At 38.4% G+C, this 12697-nt stretch overlaps 1 protein-coding gene across 2 annotated transcripts in view; it reads right to left on the bottom strand.

Annotated features, from left to right (window-relative positions):
- Window positions 1-1207: 1207 nt before the first annotated feature.
- The window catches only part of camkva (CaM kinase-like vesicle-associated a), a 38076-nt gene continuing 26586 nt past the window's right edge, over window positions 1208-12697 (bottom strand). For both annotated transcript variants that reach the window (XM_073852063.1, XM_073852064.1), the window contains exons 2-11: window positions 8275-8382; window positions 7977-8108; window positions 7667-7741; window positions 7072-7210; window positions 5223-5343; window positions 4492-4567; window positions 4034-4170; window positions 3873-3951; window positions 3701-3788; window positions 1208-3094 (exon numbers count right to left, since the gene is read on the bottom strand). In XM_073852063.1, coding sequence (XP_073708164.1) covers window positions 2822-3094; window positions 3701-3788; window positions 3873-3951; window positions 4034-4170; window positions 4492-4567; window positions 5223-5343; window positions 7072-7210; window positions 7667-7741; window positions 7977-8108; window positions 8275-8369 — 1215 coding nt within the window. In that variant the 5' untranslated portion in view covers window positions 8370-8382 and the 3' untranslated portion in view covers window positions 1208-2821. The remainder of the gene's footprint in view (window positions 3095-3700; window positions 3789-3872; window positions 3952-4033; window positions 4171-4491; window positions 4568-5222; window positions 5344-7071; window positions 7211-7666; window positions 7742-7976; window positions 8109-8274; window positions 8383-12697) is intronic.

The following is a 12697-nucleotide window of genomic DNA, read 5'->3' as shown; positions in this document are numbered from 1 at the left end:
TCATATTTTTACGTTTTTAGTCTTTCTGCGATCTTTCTCTCACTGTAGGAGGTTGAAGTTTCAGTAAAGACTGCATTCAAGAAATACGATAAAAATGTATGCTGAATGCAATTGGTTGCCTTGTGTTTTTTTAAACACTGTTTTCATCTTTTCTATTGTGTTAAATGCAATTTTTGCTTGCCTTTTATAATATTCAGTTATGCTGTATATTTGAATATCATAAAATAACACGAGTAAATTACTTTTTTTTTATTTAACATTAAATCGTTAAATCGAAACATATAAAAAAGAGTGTTTTGATCATGTCCAAATACACATTCAACTGTATTTTACCTTAAATATCACACTAACTATAATATAAATACTATATTAGAAAATATTATCTTTTAAATGGTCAGGATCATTATTGCACATACTGTATTATTTAGTACAAAAAACTCCTCAAAATATTAACTAAATAGAACTGAACTATATATATTACAATTATTTAATTGAATAAAAGTTACACTTAAGGTGTTTGATCACATTTGACTGCCAAAAAGTATGAGAACATATTAATTATGTCTCTTTATCACTCCCCAGAATAAAATGCGATTGTAAAGCGTATTCAAAGAAGTTATCAATACACAATCAATGCACATTATGTGTTAATAATTACTCGAAATTGCTGCAAATATAGTAAAACTGTTGTCTATCCTGCTTAAACCCATTCAAACACATTGACAGCGCGTAGTTGTTTGGAACTATTGAGAGCTCCATGAACCACGTGACCGCGCGGCGGCGAGATCAAAGCGTGTCGCAACTCTCTTTTTATATGGCTCTGGCTCTGTGTTCACCAAGCTTACGATTAGAGCGCTGATCGTTTCTATAGCAACCGGGACTTATAACTGCCGCTGCAGTGACGCGCTGACTTTACTAATCAACGATTGGCTCTTTCATTAAGAAGGCGATCTTAATCCATAATGCGATTCTTGTCTTTCTTGCCCAAATTTATGACATCTTTAATAATTAAGGCTTTTACACTAATTAAGGTAATTAATACTTTTCATGGCTTTAAAAGTCGTTGTTTTTTAAAAGAACACTTGTTTATTTAAAAAATGGACCTTTGCAGTATGGGGTGGTTCGTTCGAACTGTAGGGCCTGTGGTTCAACCGTAATGTTATGAAGCTAGTACCAGACCAGAAATAAGAACCACTATGAAAACATACACTGTCCAAAAACATTTATTCTGCATATCGAGTAACAAAATACAGAAGCCACAAACAGTGACAAACACATTAGGCTGAGCTGATACATGAAAGTGATGAATCACACATTTTACTTCGAATTTGCACGATCGACTATTTTTCTGCTCTGTCTTCTATGAAAACTTTTCTCAGAAAATATATTTCAGTGTTTACAGAGCCTGCAGTCAGTGCATCCTAAAGAGGAAAACACAAACAGGAGAAATTCTGGATTTCAGTTGAGGTCAAACTAATGCACACAAAGGTCAAACAAAATGTACGTCTGTTCTTTTACATTACTGATATAGTACTAACAGATAAAACTCAGTAAAACTATATACAATGTGGAATATATTTAGCAACTAAACATGATCATGCTAAAGACAATCAATTAAAACAATAAACAACAAAGAAATATGCCATAATGGACACGAGCTACAGCAGGATTTGCAGTTTAAAGACATTTTGATTCATCTCTCTCCACATGGACAGTAAAAATAAGGTCTGGGGTTTTGGCAGAATACAATAATCGAACAAAATATACAGCTATAAGATCAAGTACGCAAACAACCATCGAGAGCAAATTGCTTGGCTACCTGTATGAAATATGGCAGGAACACCTTATCACCTGTATAGCAGTTTCACAGTATTACAGCAATATTCATATTGCTTTGTTTTGTACTACACATTAACAGAACCTTCTGGAAACCCTTAGGCCTCAATGTATCAGACTCAATGAAACCAGCTGTATTCTATATAAAATGCAGTGCTCTTTAGAACAAGGATACAAGGGCAGATTGAATAAAAATAGCTACATAATTTCTTGTAAGATTGTACAGCAAAAGAAAATGAAACATGATTTAGCAGTACAAAAACACCAAGTAATATTATATTGAAATGATGATAGTATTGACAAAAACATAACGACTTGTACACCAATGAAGCACAGCAGTAGTTTTAATTGCTGGTTTGCCAATATTATGACACAAAATATTAATATGAATTGTAATTCAACAGCTGGGCCCTTCTGGATCAAACAGACTATTGAAAAAGGTCTTTATGAAATTTGGCATAATATTCTGCTGCTTTAAATTTTTCTTAAGTCAATTAGCTTCTTTAATTGCTTTAAAATCCATCTTTTTAGGCTGTATTTTTTTTTCACTGATATTTTAGGTACGCAATGAAAAATATTTGAACTTTTTTTTAAAAGTATGTTAAAGTAAGTCTAAGAGCTAAATAAATAAACCTTAAGTACTGGATAATATTTTGTATAACACCCTTAAAAAGAGGATTTTTGTTAGTTAATAATTTGAATTAACTGAATATTATGAATCATTGAGTATTATGTAAGAATTAACACAATATTTCTTTGATAAAGCTATTTAAGAAAATACATTTAGACTACTATGGGACTGGGATTTACATTTTAAAGTCTTCCTAGGTTACAGCATTTTGCACAAATGAAAATATGAAATGGCGATCAAGCTTTTAAGCACAACTGAACTTTGCTCCACCATTAGTTTCCAATATGAATTTATATGTAGTGTGTAGGTGCTGCTCTATTTGCCACTATATTTGCCCGAATATAATCAGCCATTCTATTTCTCCCTATTCTCCCCACTACGTGGCTGGGATGTCAATATCTCTCCATTACACCGTGTTGGAGCCGAGGCGTCCTGTGTCTGGGCCTCTGGGTGATCCTGCCCAACCTGGGCTGTGCGGGGAGGCACTGGTGTGGCAGCCAGGGGAACTGGGGTGGTGCTGGGGGTAACAGGACCTCCTGAGGCTCCCATTGCAGGGCTAGAGGCTCCGGAGTCACTCTGATCTGGAGCCCTAAGTCTTTTCATCATGGTGGTCACACGAACAGCTTTCTGGATCACAAACAATAATATAATATGTTTAACTAAAAACATTCACAGTTTAAATGAATATGTCCTTTAAGCACATAAATATTTTGGCACAGTAAGGTTTTGTAATTTCTTCTAATGCTAACCTAAGCTAATTAAATATGCAGTAAAATTGTGAAATATTATTATAATTTAAAATAACTGTTTTCTATTTAAGATATTAAAAATGTAATATATTCCTGTGATGTTCAGTCCAGTCATTACTCCAGTCTTCAGTGTCAAATGATCCTTCAGAAATCATTCTAATATGCTGATTATTATCAGTGATCATATTTTTTAAACAATGATACATAATTCAAGAAATAATAGAAAGTTCAGTTATGGAATTATTAAAATAGAATTATAGGAAGTTCAAAAGAATTTACCTGAAATAGAAACATTTGTAACATTACACAGTTGAGGTCAACTTGCAGAATATGCAAAATTCTTAATTATTTTACCAAAATAAGAGGGATCATACAAAATGCATGTTATTTTTTATTTAGTACTGACCTGAATATGATATTTAATCATACTGAACCCAAACATTTAAACGGTAGTTAACAACTAGACATAACTAGATCGCCTTACCTTCCATTTAGCTTTAGCAAAGTTTTTCTCGATCTGAGCACAAACACCATCTTTGATGTTCTTGTCTGAGGCGGCATTTCCAGATATCCTAAACAAAATATGTATTTGTTATTATTTAACATTTTTTTTTAAAATTAAACTGCAGATGATTTTTAAAACACAGGCTCCTTACCACTCATGATTGATGGCTTCCTGTGCAGTCAGTCTTTGGTCCTGGTCCACTTCCATTAAACATGCAACTAGGCTTTTTGCTGCAAAGCATATAGTTGAATTTGAGTTTGAATCAGAGTCTTACAGATCTACTGTACAGTGATTTGTCATTGTGTATTGTACCTGAATCTGAGATGTCGTCCCAATAGGGTGAGTCAAACTCGTAGTCTCCAGACAGAATTTTCCGAAACAGGTTCTTATCGTGATTGTCATAATCATCATCATCTGTCTCGTCATAAAAAGGTGGGTTTCCTGACAGTCTGTTGAAACATGACCAGAGTGTTAAAATATCAAAGGGCAAGGGGTTAATTAGGACTATAATGCTATATGAAAAACATTTAATTGTTGAGGAAGTGCAATTGTTGTGCACTTACAGAGTGGCAACGATGAGCAAACACGCAATGTGACTACAGGAAATGGAATGTAAATGCTGATGAACTCATGGATGACTCATGGACGTGTCAGGCGAATGACTCCAAAACTAATATATAAAGATCTGGTTTAAGAGCACAATGAAATGAACATGTTGGACCATCTTACAAAATGAAATGAAATGTATAGAGGATGCCACATGAACTCACAGGATGTACATAATCACTCCAATGGCCCAGCAGTCCACCGGTCTGCCATATCTCTGTCTGCCAACCACCTCTGGAGCTATAAGAGAAAGAATAAGATGTTATGATAATGAGTCTATGACAAATACATATTGTAGTGTTCCTGGAAATGTTATTTTTGTATTCATGTTGGTTTAATACATTTTTGCAAAACATTAATGATTTAATGACTAAAATTTATAATAGTATAACCATCAAGTAAAATGTAATTAAAGGGATAGTTCACCCAAAAATAAAAATTAATTAATTACTCACCCTCATTTCTTTCAAAACTTGTAACACAAATTAAGATATTTAGGTGACAGAGAGGAGAAAAATTGTTGAATAAAGTTATTTTTGTTTAATTGCGCACAAAAAGTATTCTTGTAACTTCATAACATTACGGTTAAACCACTGATGTCACATGAATTATTTTGTCCATGTTCTTGGTACCTTTCTGGACCATGAACATGGTAGGACCCTTACTGACTCTTGGATTTCATTAAAAATATCTTAATTTGTCTTTCGAAGACAAACGAAGGTCTTACAGGTTTGGAACGACATAAGGGTGAGTAATTAATGACAGAATTTTCATTTTTGTGTGAACTGTCCCTGATCACTAATATATCATAACTATATCAGTATATTTATATTAATAACCATAATTCACAAAATAGGGTGCAGATACATCTAAAAGCTTTGACACTTTTTCTTACCAAGGTACTCTGGTGTGCCACATGGCTCTTTAATAAGACCATTTTCCAGTTTGGCCAGGTGAAAATCACTGATTACAATTTTGGAGTTCTTCAGACGGTTGTAGTAGACCAGATTTTCCAGCTGATGGGGTGAGAAGATATAGTAGTAAATGCAAACAACAATTTTAGAAAGCCTCAAAAACTTCACCTTGCCTTTATAAAAATCAACATTCTCAGAATTGTATTAAAAAATAACATGTCCTTATAGCACCAGATAACCCTTTAGGGCAGGGCTATTCAATTGGCGGCCCGCGGGCCCAATGCGGCCCGCCAATCATCTTCGTCCGGCCCGAGGGAGCAGCAGGTGGCTTGAATGGTTTTTGCACTAATTAGTTTGTCCACTAGGCGGCGGGCCAGCCAAAAAAGAAAAGCAAGAGAGCCAAGAACAACAACAATCTACCGGAGATCGCAACATCATCAATAGACGGCAGATTTGACAAGCGCTTGTAGGGCTCCAGACTGCGACCAAATGGTCGCATTTTTTCTGCCGGTGCGACTAAATTTTGTGAGCGGTCGCAATGGCGCGACCACCGCGTTATTCAACTCATAAGCGCTGCTATTTCTGTTTCATATGAGAAACATTAAACGGCAAACGAAGCGAAAGAGAAACCAAAGCGCGCCACATTTGAGCTGCGCAGCGCGGACGGTTTATCAGCTCGGACCGCAACACAAACACACTTGTCCAAGCTCAGAACAGCATCGGGAACCAAAGTTGATTTCGCGACACTGTTTCTGCACAGTGCTGCGAGATCCAGTGAAAAGTGTTTGAATTCGCCCAGAATGAATTAAGGTTGCTGAAAGATCAGTGAGAATCATTCAAATTCTGCTCAGAATTCTGTTTTTAACAGCGCTGATGTACGCTATGTCAGACAACCAGAAGTCACACCAACTTAAGCAAAGTCGAATGTTTCATTATTCATTTCAGGGCTTGTACAACCTTTTGAGAGAGAAATTCAAGCACTTTTCAATGACTTTCAAGCATTTTGCACAACCATTTTAAGCACTTTAAAGCTCTTATGATCCAATTTGAATGTTATCTTGATGGCCAAAATATACTCTGTGGTAAACAAACACTTATGTAAAATTAAAAACATAAAATATCGATTATAACCAGTATATGGCAATAATAATCTATTTTATGCATATACAATTTATAGTTTATGTGAAGATTGTTTTAAAATCACCTAAATTAAAAGCTGTTATATATTTCAGAGCCTATTAAATGTTGGGCTTTCAATTCTACTGTAATGTTGAATGGACATAATTAATATGTAAAACTGAGAGAAAATTCATTTAATAGAGTCACCAGTAGCAATATTGAAATCAATACTTCATTAATAATAGGCTACTTGGTAAAAAGATGCTATTAAACACATATTTAAAAATACTTTGTTGTTTCTACCTTAATTTGGAGGTTCATTGTGAAATTATGACAGTATAAATATATAAATATGCGATTATTCATGATTAATTACAAAAAAAATGTGTGATTTTTTTTTTTTAATTGATTGACAGACAGCACCTTAACCTTTTATAGATGTTGGTGTTGGTAATATTAGTTCATTTTAGTGAAAATGCATTTCAGTGTAATTGTATAGGCCCCCTAGAAAAAGATCGGGACGGCCCCCATCCCCTTGGCCCGCTGCAAATTTCCAGTTCGATAATCCGGCCCTCAAATGGATCTAATTGAATAGCCCTGCTTTAGGGTGTCTAATTAACCTCTGTCCCCTGAAACTTTGTTGAGCCCGAAACTGCATTCTAGTGCAATACCATATGGTGACCATTAGATGGTAGTAAAGCCCCAAGTCACCTTTAGGTTTCTGTGAACGACTTGGAGAGAGTGCAGGTAAGCCACAGCTTCAAGCACCTGCCGCATCACATTGCTGGTGTCACGTTCTGAGTAGTAGCCCTGGTCTAAGATCCAGTCGAATACCTCCCTTCCTGTGGCCCTGAAATAAAAGAACCAGCCAAATCAAATTTTCAGAGGTGAGTCAAAACTGTCCTAATATAATAATAATTGTGCAAATGCATCTTTATGTAAAAAAAAAAATAGTAAAGCTTGTAAACCCCGGTCTCCACTGAATTTATTTTTAATAAATGTTTTTATTTGCTTAATCTGTTCACTGAACTTTGTTAACAGGATAAAGAAGAATGAAAAAAAGAATGTCCTTACTCCAACCCAATCTCAATGAATAAATAAATAAATAACCAATCCATTTTACAATAGGGAAAATCTTATATTCTATATTCCACATCCCTATCCATTATGAAAAAGAACAACCTGAGGGTGAGTATTTAATAACAGAATTTTCATTTTGGTTTAATTATGCCTTTAATAACTAAACACAATGAAAGCATAAAGTATCCATTCACACTCTACTTTTTTTCACTCTCAAAGAACTTACAGCTCCAGAAAGAGGAAGTACTCTTTTCTCGTCTCAAAGACATCTACCAGCTGGAGGATGTTATGATGCTTCACCCTGCGGGGAAAGACAGAGAGAAAGCAAGAGAGAAACTGTGACACTGTGAAAGGAAGCAGAGTAGAAAGTGAAAAGAAATCATGACTATCTGCAAAAATAAAATCATTTGCATGGTAAAGAGTCGACTGCATTCTGCTACTCTTGTTAAACAAATTCCAACGCTGAGCGCCATCTGCAAGCACCTTCCTTCTCTAAAATTTGGATCATATAAATAACCTGCAAGAAAAAAACGTACATTTTCAAGATGAGGATCTCGTTTTTGGCTGCTTTCCGTACTTTTCTTCCGTCTTTCTTCAGGAACTTTTTACAGGTGTACATTTTCAGTGTGTTCTTGTCCTTTGCCCTGAAGATTTCACAAAACTCCTCCCTGTTAATGAAGACAGACACACACAGTGCTATTGAGTCTAAATTAAACATACAATGACTTTTTGGAAATGTCATGATGAATTTAAAAAAAAAGGCATCAAATAGGAAGTTAAATAGGCACAGAAAGATTACAATAAACAAAAACATAACCATAGATTTGTACTCACGATTTCACTACCTGTCCCAGGTCATACTTATCAGTGACCTCTGAAGGACTGTTGTAGTCCTTCTTCTCTCCCAAAGTCAAACAGCCAAATGGCATGGCTGCTCCTGCCCTAGAAAGCAAACACAAAATGTTAGTGGTCTTTCACAAGTCATGTTACAAACATGAATGATATGGACATCTCAAACCATGCCGTTTATTAAGGAGAGGGGTGCTCTCACAATTTTGATAAATCAAGTCAGAAATGCATGATATAAACTCACAATTGCGAGTTGGAATTGCAAAATAAAGTCATAATTATTTTTTTGAATTACAAGATTCTGTCATTTTTTTTATATCTCACAATTCTGATTTATAACAAGCAATTGTGAGTTTGAGAACATCAGTCCTTTTCCTCCCCTCAAAACTGGATTTTATAACTCCAATTGCGAGTTTATATCTCGCAATTTTAAGAAAAAACTGCCAATTGCGAGTAAAAAGTCAGAATTGCGAGATATAAACTCATTTGAGAGAAAAAGTCAAGAGTTTATCTCACAATTCTGACTTTATAACTCGCAATTGCAAGATTGTATCACAATTCTGAGAAAAAAGTCAGAAATGTGAGATAAAAAAGTCACAATAACCTTTTTTTAAATTTTTTATTCAGTGGCAGATATGGGCTTCCATAAATAAATACAGCCTTGGTGACCATAAGAGACTTTTAAAAGTAACTAAAAAAATACACAACAACACATGCAGAAAGCCTGAAATAAGCCACTGTCACAGCAATTATAATGTAGAGACACAAATCAACACTTCATCAGTCTAATCCTCCTGTACCTCACACATTCAACATTACCAAGCAATTTATCAGCCTCTCAATGTACAATATCGTTGATGACTAGAGAATTTTTTGTCTTCTATCCACTCTTTGAGTGCACATTTTAATTGTGCATGTTTTGAAAGGCCACTGATGTGCGTGTTTGTGATGGTGTGAATTTAATAAATTATGAAGCCTTGAGATGCCGCTCCACATTCATTCATTGACAATTAAAATGCACGCAGTTGTTTCTTTCTTTCTTTTTTCCATTGAGCTGCGAGTGAGCTCCACGACCCTGCTCTTTTCTCTCCGTCTAAGCCAGAACTCAAAGAGGAGGAATAAATTCTCATTTATCTGAGAGCGAGAAAAAAGTGAGCGAGAAAGAGGGGGAGAGAGAGATTTGGCAGACAGCGCTCTCATAACCACACATGAGTAATGCCTACAATTTATTCCAAAAGTGACAATTTCCACTTGTGGCAGGAAGTAGCTCTGAAAAATTCGGATTCTTTGAACATTCAGTAATCATGCTTATTTATGACAGATCTAAGAGCAAGCCAAAAGAAAAGACCACAGGGACATCAGAGATAAATGACATTAATCGTAAAATTAAATGCATTCGGATATCAAATGAGTCGAGTGATGTTGGTTGCTATTTAAAAAAAAAAACATTTCAAGGGATAGTTTGCCCAAAAATGAAAATTTTGTCATCATTTACTCACCCTCATATCTTTCCGAATCTGAATGTAATATGGACAAAAAAGACACAAAAGCCTACAAAAAAATGTTCTTATACATTTCTTGATACGCTATATTATTAACAAATATTGGATTCAATCTTTCTATCAACTTGTTTTCTTTCAATTAGCATAGCTTTTGTGTTTCTTTATGAGAACCAACTGATTGTAGGCCTTATTGATCAGAGTTTATGCACCTCAGTTTTTGAGTGATCACTGCCAAATTACCCACAAATAATGTTTTCTTTTTCACTCAGAAACTGAGGTACAGTGGGGAAAATAATTATTTGATCCCCTGCTCATGGTTAAGGAAGCAGACGGACGAGAGAGGTAAGTGAAAGTAATGTTATTTATTTTCAACAGCACAGCAGTGTGAAGAATTTGACGTGCAGATCCGGGTAAGTATAACAGTTCAGATGATTCGTATTCCTTGAATGAGAAGTCAAACTGCATGTTGATGATTTCTTTTGCAGGAACGACGGGAGGTGCCCTTTGGAGGTGATGATGAGCTTCGTCCCAGACTCTCCCGAAACCAGTGATCCACTGCGGGCATCTGTGATGGTTCACCATTCCAGGGGAAGAGCGGGGGTTGGAATCCGAGTACACACTGGAATGGTGTGAGACCTGTGGTCGGCTGCCGCAGTGAATTCTGGGCATACTCCGCCCAGCCCATAAACTGGTTCCAAGAGTCCTGGTGACCATGACAAAAGGTCCTGAGGAACCGCCCCACCTCCTGGATTTTCCTCTCTGTCTGCCCGTTTGTTTGAGGGTGGTAGCCCGAGGAGAGGCTGACGGTCACACCTAGGAGCCTGAAGAATGATTTCCACACTCTTGAGATGAACTGTGGTCCTGTGTCCGAAACTATGTCTTCCGGGATACCATAATATCGGAATACATGGTTGAAGAGTTTCTCGGCGGTTTCCAGAGCAGTTGGGAGTCCTTTCAGGGGCAGAAGTCGACAGAATTTCGAGAAACGATCAACGATGCCTAAACTGCAGGTATTACCATCCGAAGGAGGGAGATCGGTCACAAAATCTACTCCTAGGTGTGTCCAGGGGAGGTTCGGGATGAGCAAGGGATGAAGCTTTCCTGCAGGTAGATGACGGGGACTCTTGGACATGGCACATTCCTTACAGCCTTGAACATATCGCCTCACATCCCTTGCCATGTCTGGCCACCAGAAGCGTTCAGATAGCAGCGAGAGGTTGTTGTTGGCCCCTGGATGTCCAGTGTCCAGGGAGGTGTGCGTAGAGTGGATGAGATCTACCCGTTGGGTCCGAGGGATGAATTGACGACCTGGCGGACAGCCCGGCGGAGATCTGGGTCCTGGAGTGACGACAGCTGAAGGATTAGACCAGTCTATGGGACTGACGATGATGTGTTCTGGAACAATGGTTGTGGGTGTTTCTGAGGATCCTTGGTGGTCGTGGATTCTGGAGAGTACATCTGCTCTGACGTTCTTGGGACCTGGACGGTAGGTTATGGAGAAATTGAATCGTGAGAAGAAAAGTGACCAGCGAGCTTGTCGGGAACAGAGTCGCTTAGCATCTCGGAGGTACTGTAGATTTTTATGATCCGTTATCACCTAAAAGGTATGGACAGCTCCCTCCAGCCAGTGTCGCCACTCCTCCAGAGCGAGTTTAATGGCCAGTAACTCATGGTTGCCGATATCATAGTTCATCTCTGCTGGGCTGAGCTTCCGGGAGAAATGGGCACATGGATGGAGTAATGGTGGAGTACCACGATGCTGGGACAGGACGGCTCCTACGCCAGTAGTGGATGCGTCCACCTCCACTACGAAAGGGAGATCAGAGTCAGGGTGAGTCAGGAGTGGAGCTTGTGTAAAGGAGGTCTTAAGGGCATGGAAGGCTGCGGCTGAGTCAGGGTTCCAGTGGAGAGTACGGTTTTTCATTTGAGCAGGTTCGTGAGGGGAGCAGTAATGTGGCTGTAATTCTTGATGAAACGGCGGTAGAAATTGGTGAATCCTAGGAATCTTTGGAGTTCCTTGATTGTGGTGGGTTCTGGCCAGGAAACTACTGCGGATACTTTCCTCTCGTCCATACGAACCCCCTGTTCGTCAATGATGTATCCAAGGAAGTGAACGGATGGAAGATGAAATGAGCACTTCTCAGCCTTGAGATACAACTAATGTTCCCGGAGTCTCTGAAGGACCTCCGCAACGTGGTGGCGATGTTCGGCCTCACTCCGGGAGTAGATCAAGATGTCATCTATATAGACTATGACGAAGTGATGAAGAAACTCCCGGAGTACCTCGTGGATGAAGTTTTGAAATACGGAGGGGGCGTTGACCAAACCGTAGGGCATGACGAGGTACTCATAGTGGCCGGTAGGGGTCACGAAGGCGGTCTTCCACTCATCCCCCTCACGTATTCTCACCGGGTTATTGGCGCTGCGGAGGTCCAACTTGGTGAAAATCTTGGCTGATCTGAGTTGTTCGAGGGCCGCAGGGACGAGAGGAAGTGGGTAGCGGAATTTGGCGGTTCCTTGGTTTAGGGTCCTGTAATCGATACATGGCGGCAGCCCTCCATCCTTCTTTGCCACGAAGAAAAACTGGATGCTGCGGGTGAAGTTGATGGACGAATGTACCCCTGACTCAGAGCCTCCTGTATATACTCCTCCATGGCCTTGGTCTCCGGAAGTGACAACGGGTAGATCTTACCTCTGGGCATAGAAGCATCCGGAACAAGGTTAATGGCGCAGTCCCATGGCCGATGAGGAGGTAACTGGGAAGCTCTCTTGGGGCAGAAGACATCTTGAAATGTTGAATAACAGTCGGGGATCTGAACAGATTGCTTCTCGATGGGACTTTCGACGGATTACTGGATCGGACGTGTAAGTTCTGGAAAATAGCCTGCAGCACATCCGTCTCCCCA

Source organism: Garra rufa, chromosome 12, assembly GCF_049309525.1.
Source record: "Garra rufa chromosome 12, GarRuf1.0, whole genome shotgun sequence".
Lineage (NCBI taxonomy): Eukaryota > Metazoa > Chordata > Actinopteri > Cypriniformes > Cyprinidae > Garra > Garra rufa.
Note: the sequence above shows the minus strand (reverse complement) of the source record. Positions and strands in the feature narration are given on the sequence as shown.